This window comes from Lutra lutra, chromosome 4, assembly GCF_902655055.1.
Source record: "Lutra lutra chromosome 4, mLutLut1.2, whole genome shotgun sequence".
NCBI lineage: Eukaryota > Metazoa > Chordata > Mammalia > Carnivora > Mustelidae > Lutra > Lutra lutra.
Window position 1 is genome coordinate 146,248,483 of NC_062281.1, and position 21,719 is coordinate 146,270,201.

At 36.9% G+C, this 21,719-nt stretch overlaps 1 protein-coding gene across 1 annotated transcript in view; it reads left to right on the forward strand.

Moving 5' to 3' along the window:
* The window catches only part of DOCK7 (dedicator of cytokinesis 7), a 221,984-nt gene that overhangs the window by 143,842 nt on the left and 56,423 nt on the right, over positions 1-21,719 (forward strand). Inside the window, 9 exon segments of the mRNA XM_047723748.1 lie at positions 2,490-2,582; positions 3,783-3,872; positions 4,814-4,909; positions 7,130-7,270; positions 7,370-7,483; positions 10,714-10,884; positions 12,911-13,050; positions 17,947-18,116; positions 19,068-19,222. Coding sequence (XP_047579704.1) covers positions 2,490-2,582; positions 3,783-3,872; positions 4,814-4,909; positions 7,130-7,270; positions 7,370-7,483; positions 10,714-10,884; positions 12,911-13,050; positions 17,947-18,116; positions 19,068-19,222 — 1,170 coding nt within the window.

Genomic DNA, 21,719 nt, shown 5'->3' on the forward strand with positions numbered 1-21,719 from the left:
GATCAGTAAACATAGTTCTAACATTAGTAAATATAAGTGATGAATTTGCTTAACTAAGTTAAGATATAATTCTTAGCTTTGTAACACTTAAATTATGGCAATTATTTGCTTTACAAAATAATGGGCCATAGGTTTTCTTTAAATAGTTAACTTCGACTTGATGTAATTGTAACCACTTAGTCTCAGTATTGTGGATATAATATACACTGACCCAAAGAGATTTGTTTATTCTCACATTACTGATTAACATGTGCCTTAATTTTAAAGGAAATTAAGGAGTTGAAAAGTGTATTTAAGAGTACAGGAAAATTATTGGTATTGTGGAAATTTATGGTAGAAGAGCACAGTTATAATATTGCAAAAATCAGATGCTTATGTATTATTTTTGTAACATGAGTAGTGGTTGTAAAAATTGCAAATGGCAGAAAGAACTTTATATGGTGGAGACATAATTTGGGAGACTGGTGAAAACTTTTGTTTTAACATATCTGAAAAACATTGTTTGCAGATTTGCTTTTGTTTGAAATAATATGGGGTTCTGAGAAGGTAGGTATTTTATTTTAAATAAATCTGATTACATAATTTTACTAGTATTTGAATATTCTCTCATTTGCTTTTCTAGAAAGCATTTTAAAAAACATGCGTGGGAGTTTTGTTAGAACTATTTTTTTTTTTTTTTGAAAGATTTTATCTATTTGTGAAAGAGAGTGCAGGTGCATGAGAGCGAGCACAAGTCGGGAGAGGGGCTCAGGGAGATGCAGACTCCCCACTGAGCAGGGAGCCCCATGTGGGACTCTATCCCAGGATCATGGAATCATGACCTGAGCTGAAGGCAGACGCCTAACCAGCTGAGCCACCCAGGCACCCAGAACTCTTTTTTGAGTGTTTACTATTTTTGAAGCATTGTACTTCGTAATTTACTTCCGTTTTTAAATTTGATCTTTGCAATATGAGGGAGACTATCATTATCCTATTTTATGCTAAGGAACTGAAAAAGAGATTAGGTAATTTACCCTAGGTTTTACAACTAATAAGTAGTAGAACCTGGATTTGAATTTCAACACTCATCTTACACACTCAATATCAAAAATGAGTTGAAATGGATACTTACTATAACATTCAAGTACTCTGTATTTTTTGAAAAATAGGGGGAAAAAGGAAGAGGAAATACTCTCCCTAAAAACCTACGCTCTTGAGAGGTAGCAGTTTGTCTTGCCTCCTTCTCCCTAATCCTCATTCCTTCCCACAGTATTGATACATAGGCTTCACTCTCAGAGATTCATAAATTGTTTATAGAGTTAATGCCCTGCATATTTATTGTTGTTGACCTTCCCAGATGATACACATGTGTCTACACAGTTGATTATTGTTGTTACTACTCTTGGTTTTCCTTTACCTATCCTTTAGTGCTTTCTGGGGTTGGGTCCATACTTTTTATCCTTTAGTGCTTTCTGGGGTTGGGTCCATACTTTGTCACCCTGTCTTGGGTTGTCTTCATTATTCTTATTCCAACAGTCTTCTAAAAATCCCTTACAACTGGCTCCAGTTCTAATAGCAGATTCCCAGGCCACAGCCCAGGTTGCTGAATCAGGACTTCTGGGGATGGGGCCCAGAATCTGAATGTTATAAAACTTCCCAGGTGACTCTAACGATCAGTCACGTTTAAGAAATTAAAGCCCCGGTTCTCTTCACCTGGGATAATAACTTCTTTCAGAGAGGAACAGATGTAATTCACTTCTGATCGTACACATTGGTAGCATATTAAATTAACGTCAGTGATAGTGATGATGAAGGTGGAATTCCTATAGACCAGCCCCATTGTAATGCTTTTGTTTATGATATTTATATAAAATAGTAGCCTATTATGTTTAATTACAACAAGCACAGTAAAACAGCACAACCCCAAATCCACCCTCATTTTTAGGCAGGAGCAAGTATTAGTCATCCCTTTTTCCTTTCTTAATTCTTTAGTTTTCTTAATTTCTCTTGTTGGTTTGTTAAAAGAAAGCAAAAGAAGAAGCAAGGTCAAATGGAATTATGGAATATCAATACACAGAAATTTCAATTGATGACAAAATGCAAATAAAGTCTTTCAGACAAGAATGAAATTATTTTCTTCAATTCGTTGTTTTTTTTTTTTTTTCCCTTTTAAATCCTATTTAGATTCCAGGGAAATTATGTTGCTAACTCGTGCCATCTTTATGGAAGGTTTGGGAGGATGGTCCTGTGGGAACTTTAGTTGGTACTCCAACTAAAGAGAAATTGTCTTTAAATGCTGTACTTATTATTCTTCGTGATTTAAAAACAAATTATGTAATAAGGAATTATGGTGAACTAATACTTCTAGATGCTTAGAAATTTTGGTTGCTTTAACAGTACTAATTAAAAACATGTTTGCATTGGAAAGTCTGGATTTCTTTAAGAATAATTTATAGCATGCCACATGTAATATTTCTTTCCTTTCCAACTGCTTTCTATTATATGCTTAGGGTTTAGATCGCTCCAATTCCTGGGTTAACACTGGTGGTCCAAAAGCTGCCCCATGGGGATCCAACCCCAGTCCAAGTGCAGAATCAACACAGGTGGTGTTTATATTAGAGGTTTCTTTATTGGCTGCTGATGTTTCTTTTTAGAACATGACTTTTTAGTACATACTATGATTTCAGTGGCTTGCTTTTTAATCATTAAAAAGTGTGTATTTTTGTTTACTTAGCACATTTTTCAACTACTATGCATGAATACCACCAGTTGCACCAGTAATGCTGTCCTTTCCTACTTCCTGTCTCTCCCTCCCTCTTCCTCCCTGTATACTCTGTCAGTATTTCAATGTCTGCTGCTTGTGCAAGTGATGGCTTTGATAACAGTTTCTACTGTAGGGGTAGCACATTTAGTAAGAATTTTTAAAAAATTTTGTGCGGAAAAAACCTGGCAGTTTTCCATTTGCTTTTGGTTTAAAGTGTAGCTATTATATCCTTTTCATTTAGCATTTATTGTCTTGCCTTTTTTTTTTCCCCATAATTACTGATTAGAAATACTGGGACTAAGCTGAAATTAAGTGTGAACAGTATATGATCCCCATGCTGTAAGGTTTAATACCAGAAGCAAAAAATCCATTTTAACTTATATTGTGTTGCAAAGTATGAAATTTGTGTATAACTTAGTTGAACTAGGTTTTGCTTACTTAAGTCTAGTTGCTTCATAGCTAATACTGCATGACACCTCAAAATATACTTCTCATCTGTGTATTGGCTTTGGAGGGAAAAGCTCTTGTTCTTGAAGAATTTGATTCCATGTTTAGTATCATAAATGTTTTATATTTGAAATATATGGCAGATCTGAATAGTAGTTTTTGATAGTAGTGAAAAGTGAAAGAAACCATTCTAACCTTTTGATTTCCTTGATTGAATATAAAACTCTTGATTTCTTCTTTTTGGTCTGAGACCAGTGAGAAGTATGTTTTTACTTTTTACATTTTTTTTTACTGGATGTGTGCATGTGTATAGATCACACAGATAAAAGTTTCATTCTTTGCAGCACTCTGAATTTATATAATCATTAAAATAATTCATCTTTTTACTAAAAATACATAGAAGCCATTTTGATACTTCTAAGGTACTGTCATTAAAGCAGCTTAAAATGGTAAAAATGAGATGAGCAATAATAAAACAGTTGTTGAAACCAAAGTAAGATTATTTAAAAAATTGTATGTAATCCTTGAGCTGCAGCGCCCTCCACAGCAGACTTTAATGTTATCTCATCATTCATTCACCTCCACTCCATAGGCTATGGATCGAAGTTGTAACCGTATGTCTTCACACACAGAGACGTCAAGTTTCTTACAAACATTAACGGGACGCTTACCAACTAAAAAGGTAGATTCATATGAAGACAATCCATATAGGGGGGAAAATTCCAGCAGTTAAATAGATGTAAGATTTCTTTATGTAGCCAGTATGTTACAATAATTGCATTTAAATTATTTGTTTAAAAATACATTTGAGAAAGCACTGCTTGTCTGATGCCTTTTTGGGCACACCACTCCAGTGTATGCTCTTTTCTTAGTGAAATGTTTATCTCTTTGGGATTGACTGTTTGAAATCAAATTTGATGATCAGATTTTAGTACCAAAAAATGTATCCGTTCTGAATTCTGTTTCTGTAACTGCTCTGTTTTGTGTTTTAAATCTCCAGGGAAAGGAAGATGAGTTAGAAAAATTATCACTCTTAGTAAGATATGTTGATTTGCTTCCCTTATGCACAGTTTTGTTAGTCCTTTCTCATATCGATATACCCTACTTTGCAAATGCTTTGTATGCATATCCATTATAAGGCAGGAAATTTCCGCTATGTTTATAAAAAAAGACTTCAGATACCTGAAAACTTGAAAATTAATGGCTTACATCAAAGTTTCAATTTCTAAAGGTATTTCCTAAATTGTACCAGCAAAGTTCATGAATGTATTTGCATATGTTGGAATATGTATTTAAGGCACAAACAAGATCTTATTTGTAACTGTGAGTTTTGGTCTAGTTTCTGTTTGCAGGTACAATTTAGGAGGCTGTTTGCCACCTGCCCTTTTAAAATTACATTTTACTGCAAGATAACATGTAATTTTTTCAGCTGTTCAACATGCCACTGTCTTCCATGTATAAACAGCCGTTTCGTTAATGGGTGTCCTCACTGCATCATTGAATGGTTCACATGCCTTATTTTGCTTATTCTCATTATATCTTCATTTGTAATTGCATTATGGTTTGGTTTGTGTTATCAGCAGATATGACTTTGATAATAACTTTGGATTTACTTCTGGATAGCTTTTTCATGAGGAGCTGGCTTTGCAGTGGGTTGTTTGCAGTGGCAGCGTGCGGGAATCAGCTTTGCAACAAGCCTGGTTCTTTTTTGAGTTAATGGTGAGCAAGCCCAACACATTTTTAATACTGTTTTCCTTAGTTGGCAACTTTGTGTTAGCTCATTATTTTATCCAAAAAAGCCTTTTCAGTTGTCCTTCATAGGGTTTGACATGTGCCTCCAATACAAAATTAACATTTGTTACATCTCTGCGTAAACACTGTGGACACTGAGCATAATTCAGGTGGAATTAGAAGGCTTTGCTTAACTATTTTTTTAGAGATGGTTGCAGAACCAGTTCTCTTTTTAAAGAAAAACATGGTACCTTATTTCTTAGTCTGGACATGGCTAGCACATAATGTATTTTAGATTTCATCCCAAACAGATAAAAAGGGCTTTAAAGATTCTCACTGCTTTCATGGTTCGAAAGCTCAATAACAACACTTTCGGCTCAGTTTAATAAATGATATTAAAAACAAATGGATTAATATCCTAATATTTATATACATATAAACTCATATATACACGAGAGCAATAAAGATTTGCCAAGTATGTACGGTGTGTAGCACTGTCCCTGTGGGCTAGGGGTTTTCAATGCACAGAGAGACAAAACTGTGATTCAAACTCAGGCGTTCTGGCACTAGGGACTTTTCCGCTTCAACCTCTAGAAAGCTGAAGTCATTGAAACTTTTTCTTCCAAAAGAGGAATGTGTAAAAATATAATGGAAAACAAAACAACAATAACAAAAAGGAAGGCAGGAAGAAAAGAAACAAAAGGAGCTTCCAGAGTATGTCATAGGGTCATTCTCAGCATTGAGTGTTACCTATATTGGGGATAAGAAGACAGTTTTTCTAGAGATTTACTAATCTACAGAAGAAAATAAGTCAGGGACCCATGTAAGTGATAGGCTTCTCATTTTTCCCCCCTCTAGAGAATAAACACCAAGTTTGTAATTCTTGTGCTTTTAATATAAGATCAAATTGTAATTTTGATTTTTTGATAGTCTTACGTGTATGTTCAGATTTTTCTTTCTTTTTTTTTTTTTTAAAGATTTTATTTATTTATTTGACAGACAGAGATCACAAGTAGGCAGAGAGGCAGGCAGAGAGAGTGAGAGGAGGAAGCAGGCTCCCCGCTGAGCAGGGAGCCCAATGCGGGGCTCAATCCCAGGACCCTGAGACCATGACCTGAGCTGAAAGCAGAGGCTTTAACCCACTGAGCCACCCAGGCGCCCCCAAGATTTCTTTAGAATAGTTAAAAAGCTACAGTTTAAAACGTAACTCTGCTGTTTACTAATTGTTGAAACTTGGTTTTGCTTTCCCTGAATTCTTTATTATTATTACCACATTGTTGTAATAGTCAATATCCAGAAGTATTTTTTTTTTAAAGATTTTATTTATTTGTCAGAGAGAGAGGGAGAGAGAGCGAGCGCAGGCAGACAGAATGGCAGGCAGAGGCAGAGGAAGAAGCAGGCTCCCTGCCGAGCAAGGAGCCCGATGCGGGACTCGATCCCAGGACGCTGGGATCATGACCTGAGCCGAAGGCAGCTGCCCAACCGACTGAGCCACCCAGGCGTCCCCAGAAGTATTTTTTAATTAGAGAGCGTGAACGAGTGCGCACATGAGCATGTCGGGGGAGGGGCATAGGAAGAGAATCTCCAGCAGACTCTGCACTGAGCACAAAGCCTAGTGCAGGGCTTGATCTCCAGACCTTTGAGATCATGATCTAAGCTGAAACCAAGAGTTAGATGCTCAGCAGGCTAAACCACCCAGGTACCCACAGAAGCATTTTGTACACGTAAATCACTTTGTTAATTTTTGCCCAATAGTTTACTATTCATATTGAGTCATCAGTGTTTACTGTACACTCGCCATACGTCACTATATAATAGATGCTGAAGAGACCACAGTGAAGTCAATGTGTCTAGTGTCTCAAAGCTTACTGTTCGGCACATATGGAATGTCAAAATGTTGCATCTTAGAAAATATTTCATTTAAAACAAATTTGAAAGGTGAACTATTTTTCTGTTCATATCTATAATTCTTTTTGTATTGGTAGCCAGAATAATTTTATGAAGGTGATGCAGTGATTGAGTTGTACCGTGTTTAATATTTCTTGGGAACATAAGCTACTGCAGGGAGATTCTCAAAGTATTTGAGGGGCTAGAAGTATTTCAGCCATCTGTTAAATCACATAGTGTAGTGAAAAAAATAGCCCGGATATGATTAACTGTTAATTGCATTCATAAAAAATTAAACTAATGCCTTACTTATTTTTTCAGGTAAAGAGCATGGTGCATCATTTATATTTTAATGATAAACTTGATGCACCAAGGAAAAGTCGTTTTCCAGAACGTTTCATGGATGACATTGCTGCTCTTGTCAGCACAATTGCTAGTGATATAGTTTCACGATTTCAGAAGGTAATGATAACTTGTTAAAAAATTAAATTTCTATCAAACTCACATTAAACTGTCATACTCTTACTTGGTTTTTTTTTTGCTTTTTATTCTGTTTTCCAGGACACAGAAATGGTTGAGAGACTCAACACAAGCCTTGCATTCTTTCTCAATGATCTGTTGTCTGTTATGGATAGAGGATTTGTCTTTAGCCTTATTAAGACCTGCTATAAACAGGTAATGCATAATTAGTAATAGTTAACAAATAATTTAAATGCTGTATTTGCTGTTTTTAGAGTTGCAGCTTAGATATCTTCCAGAACACATTCATATACTGATGTTTTTAAAAAGCAGCATTTTTCTGGGGTGCCTGGGTGGCTCAGTGGGTTAAAGCCTCTGCCTTCGGCTCAGGTCATGATCCCAGGGTCCTGGGATCAAGCCCCGCATCGGGCTCTCTGCTCAGTGGGGAGTCTGCTTCCTCCTCTCTCTCTCTCTGCCTGCCTCTCTGCCTACTTGTGATCTCTGTCTGTCAAATAAAATAAATAAAATCTTAAAAAAAAAAAACAGCATTTTTCTTTTTAAAAAGGATTTATTTGAGAGAGCATGAACAGAAGGGGTAGAGGGAGAGGCTCTGAGAGAGAATCTCTGGAGCACCTGGGTGGCTTATTCAGTTAAGCATCTGACTCTTGATTTCAGCCTAGGTCATGATCTCAGGGTCCTGGGATTGAGCCCCGCCCCGTGTCAGGCTCCCTGCTCAGCTGGGAGTCTGCTTGTCTCCCTCTCCCTGTGTCCCTCCCCCTCTTCTCTCTCCCTCTCGTTCTCTCTTAAATAAATAAATCTTTTTTTTTTTAATTTAAAGATTTTTATTTATTTATTTATTTGACAGAGAGAGATCACAAGCAGACGGAGAGGCAGGCAGAGAGAGAGAGAAGGAAGCAGGCTTCTTGCTGAGCAGAGAGCCCGATGCGGGACTCGATCCCAGGACCCTGAGATCATGACCCGAGCCGAAGGCAGCGGCTTAACCTACTGAGCCACCCAGGCGCCCAAATAAATAAATCTTTAAAAAATAAAAGCAGGGTATTTTTATTAGTAAGACAAAAATAAATTTCATTTGATTTATGAGGACACAGGCCTATGGCAAGCTGAGATCTGTACAGCTGACTTTTCCTTGGTTTTACTGGCCCAGCAGGGACCTTTGATTCCCATTCTGCAGCACATCAGCAAGTCACTAGACTGAATGTTAAGTAGCCCTGGGGGTGCCTAGCTGGCTCAGTCCGAAGAGCATGTGACTCTTGATCTTGGGTTTGTGAGTTTGAGCACCCCCATTGAGTATAGAGATTACTAAAAAAAATAAATAAACTTTAAAAAAATAGATAGAAAAAAATAATGTAAAGCAACCCCCACGATGCCATGTAAGAGTACCAGTTACACTAAATGGATAGCCAAATGAACTTGTTTGTGTATTTATTGGTTGATTTTTTTTTTTTTAAGATTTTGTTTATTTATTTGACAGAGATCACAAGTAGGAAAAGAGGCAGGCAGAGAGAGAGGAGGAAGCAGGCTTCCCGCTGAGCAGAGAGCCCGATGCGGGGCTCGATCCCAGGACTCTGGGATCATGACCTGAGCCGAAGGCAGAGGCTTAACCCACTGAGCCACCCAGGCACCCCTTATTGGTTGATTTTTAAAGCAACTGCATTTTGCTGTGTAGTCCTCCTAATGTAGACTTAGACATTGTAGAGTTTAGAATCATGGATGGATGTTTATCCAAATACCCAGTCAGTCACTTTGTCGCTTTTATTATTTTTTTAATTTATTTATCTTTTCCATTATGTTGCTTTTACTAAAAAAGCATCCTGGAACTTTTCTACAAACAGCTGACTTTAAAATTTTTATTAACTGATGAATATGCCTTTTGCATAACATTAGTTCTTGGTCCTCTTAGGCCATGTGGGTAGTGAGCTGTATAATCATTCTAGAATTATCTTTTAAAGAAAATTTAAAAATACACAGCTCTTGGGTCCCAGAATTATTGAGGAGTTTGAATCCTAGGGGTGGGGGAGGGGCGTGTGGGACACAGTGCTTGTGCAGCGTTTCCTAGCTGGTCCACAGGCTCGTTTCTGAGAATTACTGGTTTAGAATGCTGTTTGGCAGTCTAATATTTAGAATTTTGAAGATCTGTTCTATCAGCTACTTTTGTTGTATGTTCTACATATTGACCGATTTACTTTAGAGAGTGTGCATATGATTGGGGGGAGGGGCATAAGGAGGGGTGGAGACAGACTCTCAAGTTGACTCTGTGATGAGTACAAGTCCAACATAGCCTTTGATCCCACAACTCCAAGATCATGACCTGAGCTGAAAGCAAGAGTTGGATGCTCAACCAACTGATCCATTCAGGCGCCCCTATATGTTCCTTGTAATAGAGAAGTTAAAACTACATGTGGTCACTGACCCACTTGCAAATATTTGCAGTAGTATGTATTATTTTTACTCTCCCCGCAAAATTTCATGTTCTGTTGCTCCTCAAATCTTGTCGTTGTTCTTCAAGCATTGACTTTCTGTGGTTGCCAAACATCGAGCTAGACCCCAGGGATGCCAAAACTTTCAAGTCAGTGTGTATATGTCTCCTCAGAGTAGCTTACTGTGTAGCTGGGTGAATAGACAAATAGCTAATCATAAATACAGGTTAACACAGGGTGCTAATTATCCAAAGAATGGATCATTTTCTTGTTTTTGTTTTTTTTTTTTAAGATTTTATTTATTTATTTGACAGAGACACAGTGAGAGAGGGAACACAAGCAGGGGGAGTGGGAGAGGGAGAAGCAGGCTTCCTGCCAGGTAGGGAGCCTAATGTGGGGTTTCCATCCCAGGACTCTGGGATCATGACCTGAACCGAAGGCTGACACTTAACGACTGAGCCACTCAGGGCACCCCCAATGGATCATTTCTTTTATGAAATTATTTTGGTGGTATACTTTTCCTTCATAAAGTGTATCTTTGAGAAGTGGAAATATTAATGCTATATTGTAAATACAGAGAATGAGACTTTTAGCCTAGTCAATGGATTTGTAAATTTTTTTTTTTTTTAAGATTTTATTTATTTATTTGACAGACAGAGATCACAAGTAGGCAGAGAGGCAGGCAGAGAGAGAGGGGAAGCAGGTTCCCTGCTGAGCAGAGAGCCCGATGCGGGACTCGATCCCAGGACTCTGGGATCATGACCTGAGCCGAAGGCAGAGGCTTTAACCCTCTGAGCCACCCAGGCGCCCCTGGATTTGTAAATCTTAAGTAGATCTTCTAGTTCCCCATTTTTTTATTCTAGTAGTAACTCTGGAAAAAGCTGATACTGTTGTTTAAACCACATAAACCCAAAACTGCCCACTAAATACTTCGTCTGTCCTTCTGGTGTTGGCTTAGAGAAATGATGAATTCAATTGGAATTCTTTTATTTATGTAATGCTTACAAGGTATCTTCAAAGCTTTATTCATTACCAAATCCAAGTGTGCTGGTGTCTTTGAGACTGGATTTTCTACGAATTGTCTGCAGCCATGAGCACTACGTTACACTGAACCTGCCCTGCAGTCTGCTTACTCCCCCTGCATCACCGTCACCATCTGTTTCTTCGGCAACATCTCAGGTATGCGGTGTCTGAAAAAGTTTTTTATAAAGCCCATGTTTGTACGAAAGCTTTCTGAATACTGGAAAAAATGGTAGGAAACACTGTTGAATAATAGCTGTGTGATAGGCTCCATGCTAAAGGCTTTGTAAGTATTAATTATTTGCTCCTTAGAGTAATTCTGGGGGGTAAGTTCTATTCTTTTCATTTTGCATATGAAACACAGAAAAGTCATGAGCTTGCCCAAGATTACACAGTAATAAGTGGCAGAGCTAGACTTTGAATCAAGCCACATGTTGACTTTATTCTAGAGCCCGAGGTCTTAACTACCGTGTTGTACTCCTCTTACAGATTTGTGCACATCCACGTGAGTGAATTCACTTAGATAAGCCCAGTGAGATGTTTTTGCAGGTCGGGTTTTCTTGAAGCAGATGCAAAGTTGTCTTGAGTTTGGGCTAGAAAATGCTTATTAGGGACCAATACCTGTGAAAGGAACAGGCATGAGGCATAATGTAGCTAAGAAGTCAAACTGCAGGGCAGTCTGAGGAAACCCTGCCTACCTCTCTTGTACCTTGAAAACCCAAAGGAAAGTAGGTGGATGTTCATAAGGTTTTCTTGGATGGCAGTGGACTTTAGCAGCAAGTGGTTTCTGTCAAGACAAAAAGGGGTTATCATAGCAGTTATTTTGTGTCCTGTCATACAGATTGAGATAAAGGGATTTTCTGGTTTTAATATCAGAGACGCTCCTTCTAGTGAAACATTCTTTCTGCTCTGTAATTCCTGAGACAGACAAGCTGCTTTCTTAAGCTTTCTTAATCTCTTAATGTTTAAAGTTAAAATTGATCTTAACTTTTTGTAGTGTTATTTTTTAGTTATTTAATTCTTGGCTGTAATTCCCTAGCCTAGATCAATCTCAGATTCATGATAAAAATATGTATTTTTTTTAAGCTTTACCTAGATTAGAAAACATTTTGCCTTTATGAAAAAGCTTATGGATTGACCTATTTTCACATACTCTTTTACCTGGCTAGCATACACCTCTTTCTATAATGGATAAGGCTAGAATCTTGCTTTCTTCCACATCCTCTGCCAGAGATGTGGCTGTCCAGTGAGGAACAGATTAATCATAGTATGGTTCCTAAAACCTTTAATGAAACACATTTGTTTACACCTAACTCCCTTCTGAACATCTCATTCAGCCAAGAAATTAATAGAATTCCTTCCATTCTCTTGTTCCCCACATGGATGGTCTTGAATATGAATTAGAGGGAGATGAGATTGTAGACACTCTTGTCCTGAACTATATCTTGGGAGGATGCTATTTTGCAGTATTAAAAATCTTTTAAAAACTGTGAGTGAATGACAAAATGATAGTAATTTTCTAGAGATAGTATTTTCTTTTTTTCTTTTTTTTTTTTTTAAGATTTTATTTATTTATTTGACAGAGAGAGATCACAAGTAGGCAGAGAGGCAGGCAGAGAGAGAGAGGAGGAAGCAGGCTCCCTGCTGAGCAGAAAGCCCGATGTGGGGCTCGAACCCAGGACCTGGGATCATGACCTGAGCCGAAGGCAGGGGCTTAACCCACTGAGCCACCCAGGTGCCCCAAGAGATAGTATTTTCTCTGAAAAACAGTTTTACTGGTATTTGGACTTTCTCTGGAAATCAGTAGCTTTGACTACCAATATATCTTTTGTACTCAGCAGTAAATGCATAATATATCATTTGGATTTAGTTACTTTTTTTCCTCCTTTAAGGTATGATATTGAAACTTTAAATGGCTAAAAGAATAAAGATTAAAAAAAAGTTTCAATATGAGAAAAAGGAAATTGAAAACAATTTAAAGTGTTATTTTATCATAGCTTCCTATACCAAAAGTAAGAGGAATTACTTTCTCCAATGTGAATAATAGTGATGTAAAATAAACTACCCTAAGCGAGGTGTATCTTACTTTGAGATAATGCTCATACTGCATTTATTGTAATGTTCTGTCTGTAGGATGTTTTGTTGCACAGCTATTGTAGCTTTCCTCTACCTCACTCCCAAACAGAGTTCTGGATTTTCCACAAACGTACAAGACCAGAAGATTGCAAATATGTTTGAATTGTCTGTGCCTTTCCGCCAACAGCATTATTTGGCAGGACTTGTATTAACAGAACTGGCTGTCATTTTAGACCCTGATGCTGAAGGGTGAGTAAAGTTACTTTGCCTCGTGGAGTAGCAGTTTGCTTTTGGATAATGGGACAGAAGTATTGCACTTACTTTCCTAAGAATCAAAAGACTAGTCTTCGCCACTCTTCATCTACCTCTGTATTCACTAAGTCCCATTTCCATGGTATTTCTGCATTTCACTGATTTTTAAGAAACCATTTTTTTCATACTTTATCATCTCTGAATTTGAGGTTTGTTTTGAAATCAGTGGCATATCGTGGTTTATTTGGTAGTTTTCCTTCTTAATGGTTACAAAAAATATTGTATGTATTAGTAGGTAGACTCATAGATTTGTTGATGTATATAGTAGGCACATTTCAGTTGAGGAAAATGAATTGGTTTTCTATTCCTTGTAAAGAAAATTTATTGTTTGCCATTGCACTATGTAGCATTTTATTTCAAAGTATGCCCCATAAACAAATATTCTTAGGTTTTAAGAACTTCCAAAGTTGTATATACTTGTACAGGATTTTTGGAAATTGATGTAGCAAGGAAAGGGCATATTGTCTGATGATTGAATTTAAATAGCTTGAGTGTTGTGGTCTAGCATCCCTAGAAGGTATTTCTATCTTAATAATTGCTTTAAAAAAAGTCTGTGTAATCATAATTCCTTTAGGTAATGATCACTTTTTAAAAAATCCTCGTAATAGGATTTTTTTTTTTTAAAGATTTTATTTATTTATTTGACAGAGAGAAATCACAAGTAAGCAGAGAGGCAGGCAGAGAGAGAGGAGGAAGCAGGCTCCCTGCTGAGCAGAAAGCCCGATGCGGGGCTCGAACCCAGGACCTGGGATCATGATCTGAGCCGAAGGCAGCGGCCCAACCCACTGAGCCACCCAGGCGCCCCCTCGTAATAGGATCTTTAGGAGTTTCTTAACAGTCTTTATTTAAATTCCAGTATAGTTAACATACAGTGTAATATCCATTTAGGTGTACAATATAGTGATTCAGTACTTCCATACAACACTCAGTGCTCATCACAAGTGTAGTACTTTACACCCATCACCTATTTTATCCATCCTCCCACCCCCTCCCCTCTGGTAACCAACAGTTTGTTCTCCATAGCTAAGAGTCTGGGTTTTTTGTTTATCTCTTTTTTTTTTGTTTGTTTTGTTTCCTAGATTCTACATATGAGTAAAGTCATAGGGTATTTGTTTTTTTCTGACTGACTTATTTTGCTTAGCTTTATACCCTCTAGATCCTTCCATGCTGTTGTAAGTAGCAATATTTCATTCTTTTTTATGGTGAATAAATGTGTGTGTGTGTGTTTGTGGGTATATACATATATACACACACATACATACATCTTCTTTATTCATCTGTTGATGGACATTTGGGTTGCTTCTATATCTTGGCTATTATAAATAATGCTGCAGTAAACATAGGGGTGCTTTTATCTTTTTGAATTAGTGCTTTTCTATTCTTTGGGTAAAATCCAGACTTTTAAGATTTTATTTATTAGAAAGTGCATGTCTGTGTGCAGAAAGCATGGGAGGTGTTGAGAGGGGGGACAGAAGGAGAGGGAGAGAAAGAAGGAAAGAATCCCAAGCAGACTGTGCTCAGTGGCGAGCCCAACATGGGGCTCGATCTCATGACCCCAAGACCATGACCTGAGCCGAAACCAAGAGTAGGACAATTAACTGACTGAGCCACCCAGGTGTCCCTAAAATCTAGACTTTTAGTAATGGTCCTCAAAGCCCTATTTATCTGATTCTTGTGTAATTTAGTCACTATCTTCCCTCCCCACATACTAAAATCTAGCCATCTCAGTATTTTTTTCTGTTTAGTATGCCAGAGTTACTGATAACTTAGGGTATTTGCGCTTGGATTTTTTTTTTTCTCTGCCTAAAAAAGCAGTGCTCATGTTACCATAAGACTGTCATGTACCTTTTTGCTCCTTGTGATTCTTCAGGTCTCCACTCAGATAGCATCTTCTAGGCGAGGCTTTCACTGGCCACCCAATCAAAATGATAGCCACACTGCCCTGTCACAATCATTCTTATACATATAACCCTCTTTTATTTTCTACAAAACATTTCTCTGAAATTTGCTGCTTAATTTCTGTCTCCTCCCATTATAAAGTGATTTTATGAGAGCACACACTTCTTTTTTGTTCGCTATTACACTTCCAATACCTTAAAATCACGTCTGGCACATTCATAAATATGTTAATTAAGTAACATATGAGTAATTGACTTTAAGAGACTCTCAGCCAATCTCTAGATTTTCTATTCTTTAGTGGTATATAGAAAAAATACAACATATATTGTCTTAGATAGGTCCTTGAGAATAATGTTTTTCTTTTTACTTCATCTGCTTGCTAATAAGAATAATTCCTTGGGGGCAATAATATGTTTTAATATTGATCAAACATTTGCTCTCTAGAAACTTTCATTATAGTCAGAAAATTAAGACTATGAAACAATATGATTAAATGCTAATTTTGTAGCACAGAATTGTATAGAAGATTAATACCTTTACTGCATTTGGTAAACTAAATTATTGTTTTTGTGTCTGTGTTTTTTTCTTGCAATAGCAAACTCTTTTTTTTTTTTTTTAAAGATTTTATTTATTTATTTGACAGACAGAGATCACAAGTAGGCAGAGAGGCAGGCAGAGAGAGAGAGGAAGGGAAGCAGGCTCCCTGCTGAGCAGAGAGCCCGATGCGGGGCTCGATCGCAGGACCCTGGGATCATGACCTGAGCCGAAGGCAGCGGCTTTAACCCACTGAGCCACCCAGGCGCCCCGCAATAGCAAACTCTTTAAGAACAGGGACAGTGTCTTATCCCTAACACTTAAAAAATAGTATGTTGCAGGTCCTACGTAAACATTTTTTTAATAACTGCATGTGACTGAGTAATGTAGACCTATGAAAGTCTTATAAAGATGAGTGGAGGGGGAGGGATACCTCCGTGGCTCAGTGGGTTAAGCCTCTGCCTTCAGCTCAGGTCATGATCTCGGGGTCCTGGGATCGAGCCACGCATCGAGCTCTCACTTGGCAGGGAGCCTGCTTTCCTCTCTCCCTCTCTGCCTGCCTCTCTGCCTACTTGTGATCTCTGTCTGTCAAATAGATAAATAAAATCTTTAAAAAATAAATAAAGATGAGTGGGTAGAGCTTATTGGCAGGTTAACGTTGGGCTGGTAGCTACAGAGTAAGTAATATACACCCAGGTTTGGAAGTCCTCACTGGTAATGGAAAAATTCAAAATGGAGAACATAAAAAGCAAATGACTGGAATCTGAGATTTGGGTAAAATGAGAGAGAGTATGGGGAAAGGGAAGGAACTATTTGGAGAAAAAAATTGAGAAAAGAGAAGATGACAGCATCAAGTAGAGAACTGGAAAATAAAATCTGAGATATGTCAGTTAGATGTGGTTCTTGACAGTGTTTAAAAATACACTTCCTGAATAAAAATTTGGAAAGAAGAAGAATCTCCAGCTAGATTTCATATGTAGCAATGTGAAGTGGCAGATAAGATGAATGGCCCTGGTTTCCAATCCCAGCTTTGAAATTGGCATTGTGATCTTAAATACCAAGGAAAGCAGTGTACAAGGCAGTGTGCTAATAAGTATGCTACATAAATTATGCAACTTAATTCTCATAGCCTCCTTATGAGGTAGGCGATTACCCCCCTATTGTAGGTAGGAAAACAGAGAAGGTACGTAGGCCTAAGAAATTATTTAGCTATTAAATGGTGAAGCTAGTACAGTGCCATGTTGTAAGCATTCAAAAACTGTTCGTTCCAAAGAAAGGGAATAGATACTAGGAAGTAAATGAAAACAGTTGCTATGGACTGGACATTCAGGAAGTTTATTACTGGAGAAATTGTTGTAATAATTTATTACTAGGAGATAGTATATAAGGTAGAAGAGACTAGTTTCAAGTGAACTTGTGTTTTCTACATAGGAAAGGCTTATTTGAAAGAAGGGAAGAGTTTAGTGGGGGGGGCATTGAAGCTGTTGAAGAAACATGGGGTTCATTAAACATAATGGAGAAATTACTTTTGGGGGAGAAGTACAACTTTTTCTGAGACAAAAGGAATGATAGGGATATAAATGTGGAGATGTGTTAAAGATCTGGCTAGAGCAAATCCAGAATGGTTTTTCTTTCCTAAAAATCAGAAGTCGGAAGCAAGATCTTTTTTGAGATGGGTGGTGAGAGGCTGAAGGAGAGAGAATGAGATGTGGAACTGCTGCTGCAAGGTGTAGCCTTAAGGACCTATGTTGGCCAAATGTTTACTTAGAATAGTTCTCATAGTCAAAGTTTCTTCAATTTGAGTAGAGGCGGAAAAAAAAAAGTTAGTGATTGTGAGTATTTTAACCCAGTTGAAACTCAGGATTTTGGGAGTCTACAGAAGGTGTAGGACCCAAATGAGGTAGATGAGCAAGGAAGCTAAATTTAAATAAGAGAAGTCAAAGACAATATCCACCCTCCAGCCTATGGACTGCATAATCCATTAGGTAGAAGATTTTTCTTTTAGAAAAAGCACATGAAAGTTTATTTTTTATAAATGTGAGAATACCTATTTTGAAATAAGATTTGAAGCTACTTAGGATTTTTTTTTTCTTTAAAATATAACCATAATGGGTCTTAAGTTCTTTAATATGAATATGCACTAATGAGTTAATGTAAAAATAATTCAGATTTACTCCTAGGTGAATTTGTTTAGCATTTCTTTTTCCCTCCATCTTTACTTTATATAGAGAAACATTTGTTAATTTTATAATGAGAAGTGTTTCATAGGAATACATGCAAATATTTGGCAAAGTTTAACAAAGTTGATTCAGTACTGTGAGTTACTGTTTGCTTTAAAGATACTAACTAATCTCTGTGACCTTACTGCTGCTGCTGCTGCTTCATCTTCTTTTTAAATAGACTGTTCGGATTGCACAAGAAAGTCATCAATATGGTACACAATTTACTATCCAGTCACGACTCAGACCCACGGTACTCTGACCCCCAGACAAAGGCGAGGGTGGCCATGTTGTATCTGCCTCTGATTGGCATCATCATGGAAACTGTTCCTCAGCTTTATGACTTTACAGGTACTTTGTGTATTTAAAACACATCTAAAGGAAATCTCGGTGTTTCCAAGTTTTAGAAATATCTCGAAGCTTAAAGATCTTATTTTAGGAAAAACAATACAAGGAAATGTGCACTGACATAAGTAAACAGTAAATATTTAACTATATTACTGAATAACTTTTGACTACGTGAGAGAATTCACTGCAGGCTTTCCTTAAGTAGTTCTTATGATGAGTTTTTAGATGATTTATAACACTTCAGTACCTACCTATTAGAAAGTAGGTTTTTTGGTATGAGACTGTACTGTGCATCCGAAAATATGTATATAAGAAAAGACAGCAGATGTCTACCACCTTCAGTCTCATTTTTATTCATATATATAATTGAAATTAATATTTACCTGAATAACAAGAATTAGGTTTGTTGTTAACACAGGGGTAAGAAATTGAAGTTACGTTGCTTTTTTAAAAACTAGAACTCACAAAGTTTTATTGCTCTTGCTTTCCATATTTAGAATTTCTTGGATTCCTTCATTTGTCCTAAATAAAACGCTGTAGTTTGCATTTAAAAAAACAAAAACAGACATTTATTGAGTACCCATTACATATTAAGAACCTAAACAGAGGGGGTGATACAAAGGTAACCAACTCAGTGTCTTAGGGGACTGACAGTGAGTAGTTCAACCAGTATTTTTATCTCCAAAGTGGGCTTCCTAATCTGAAGGCAGAAATGTTTATATTATTATATCTTCTTTGACTAGCAAGTTCTCTACAAAACTGTAAGTTATTACTGTAGGAATGAGTTAATGTTTAAAATATTATTGAAAATAAAATCTAATGATAAATATTTCAGGTTAACAGGTTTTTCTTTTAAAGAGTTATAGAGAATAGGAAATTGCTCAATAACTGTTAATTAATAGTTAATGAACCAAGTGGAAATTTTGTTATTTGTTTTGGTTTTATTTTTTCTAGAAACTCAAAATCAACGAGGAAGACCAATTTGTATAGCCCCTGATGACTATGAAAGTGAGAGCGGAAGCATGATAAGCCAGACAGTTGCCATGGCAATTGCAGGAACATCAGTTCCTCAACTAACGAGGCCCGGCAGTTTCCTACTCACATCATCGGTAAGAACAACCATCCTGCAGAAGTTTTTTCTAGGAAGACAGGTATTTACAAGGATGTACCCTTAAAGAACAGGTTGTTGTATTAGCTGATGCAAGAGTACTCTGGGTTTCATTCACTTTGTGGAAACTAAGATTCTGAGAATATTGTTTATCTTGTACTGAGTTGTTTTTTAAAATTACTAATACCTCAGGGTTTATGGTATAAAGCTCTGGATTCCATCATTCAGAATTTTGGAAGTTAGCTTATTATATATGACCCATTTTCTTTATTTTCAGAATCCTTTTTGTTCTTCAACCCTAAGAAATATTTTCAGTTATTTAGCAGTTGAAATACTTTTTTTTAAATCTTTGAAGATTTATACTGTTTTATGTTAAAAAAAAATCAGTAGGTACTCTGCCCCTGTAATTATTCCCCCCCTTAAAGAGGGAAGGATATGGGAGCAGAGAGGAAACAAACTGCCGATAGAGCAAGATCAAGTTCTAAAAGACTTCCTTTCAGAAAAATGCAATACTTGTGGAAGCTGTCCTGACAACTACAAGTTTTATTGAGATAGTTTACATATCGAAAGATTCACCCATTTTAAGTGTATGGTTTCATGGTTTTTAATGTATTTTACAGAGCTGTGTGGCCATCACCACAATCTAGAGTATTTCCATCACCCCAAGAAGATTGCTTATGCCTATTAAGAGCCACTCCTTATTTCCCCCCAGCCTTAGGCAGCAACTCACCTACTTTCTGTATGTATATCTGTATAGACTTGCCTATTCTGGACATTTCATATAAATGGAATTATACACTGTGATCTTTCATGTCTGGCTTCTTTGACCACATGTAAAGTTTTTGAGATTCAGCCATGTTGTTGTGTCCATCAACACATCTTAATTTTTTTTTTTTTAAGTTGCCAAGTAGTACTCTTTTGTATTACTATACCAGATTTTTATCCATTTGTCAGGTGATGAACATTTGGATCCTTTCCAGTTTTTGGTTGTTAGGAATAATGCTGCTATGAACGTTTCTGTGCTCGTCTTTGTGTGCACGCATGTTTTTGTTTCTCTTAGATAGGTATCTAGAAGTGAACCTGCTGGGTTATATGGTATCTCTGTGTGTAACATTTTCAGACACTTCTAAATTCTTTTAAAAGTGGCTGCCCCATGCCTGGGTGGCTCAGTGGGTTAAAGCCTCTGCCTTCGGCTCGGGTCATGATCCCAGGGTCCTGGGATCGAGCCCCGCATTGGGCTCTCTGCTCAGCGGGAAGCCTGCTTCTCCCTCTCTCTCTGCCTGCCTCTCTGCCTACTTGTGATCTGTGTCTGTCAAATAAAAAAAAAAAAAAAAAAAAAGTGGCTGCCCCATGTTAACATTCTCACCAGCAATAAATAAAAATTTTTGTTTCTCAAATCCTCCCCAACACTCATTACTGTCTCTTTTTTTATCATAACCACCTTGGTATAGAGTAGTATTGCAATGTGGTTTTGATTTGCGTTGCCCTAATGTCTGCCGATGTTGACCATCTGTTCATTTGTTTATCAGCGCATCTCTTTTGTATGCCTTATTTAGAGAAAAGTTCATCCATCTTTGTTACCATTTTAGTATTGTGTCACTCATTTTCTTGTTATCAGTTTGAAAGAGTTCTATATATATTCTGAGTACAAATCTCTTACGTGATTTGCAAGTATTTTCTCACATTTTGTGGACTATCTTTTTGCTTTCTTGTTGGTGTTATTTGAAGTGCTGAATTCCAGTTTATCAGTTTTCTTTTATCACTGGTACTTTGTATACTTAGTATGTATAACATCAAAAGTACATGCACAATTAAGGTATCATTAATAGAAGAAACAATAGTGTACCCACCAGTGTTCAGGATAGAACACTGCAAATTCCTTGAAAGTTTCCAGTCTGCCCTCTGTTCAGTCCCTGTCTCTGCCCAAAATGACCACTGCACTCAATTTTTTTTGACCTTGCTTTTCATTTTTAAAAACTTTTCTTGTGTGAAATATATGTTAAAAAGTACATGAAACATAAAGGTACAAATTTACAAAATATTGTGAAATGAACACCTTTGTAATCAGCACTCAGGACAAAATACAGAACGTTGGCTGCCTTTCAGAAATCTTTAGCATGCCCTTCCCTACTACAGCTATCCACCAAGCTGCCCTCTATCCTAACTAATGAAGTAATTGCTTATTTGCTTATACTTTTGCCATTCAACTTTGCATCCCTAAATACTGTAATTTATTGTTGTCATATCTTTAGTTTTTATTCGTTATAAAATGTAGCTATCATTTACTGATTTTCATTTCTATATGTCATTAAGTTGATTGACTATAGTTCAATTTATTTACCCATTCTGTTCTTAGAGGCATGAATGGCTTCTGATCTTTTGTTTATTTCAAATAGTAATCCTATAGATTTCTTTTTTTTTTTCCCCTGTAGATTTCTTTACCTGTATCTTGTATATATATGCACTTTTATTTAGATTATTTCCTAGGAGTTGAATTT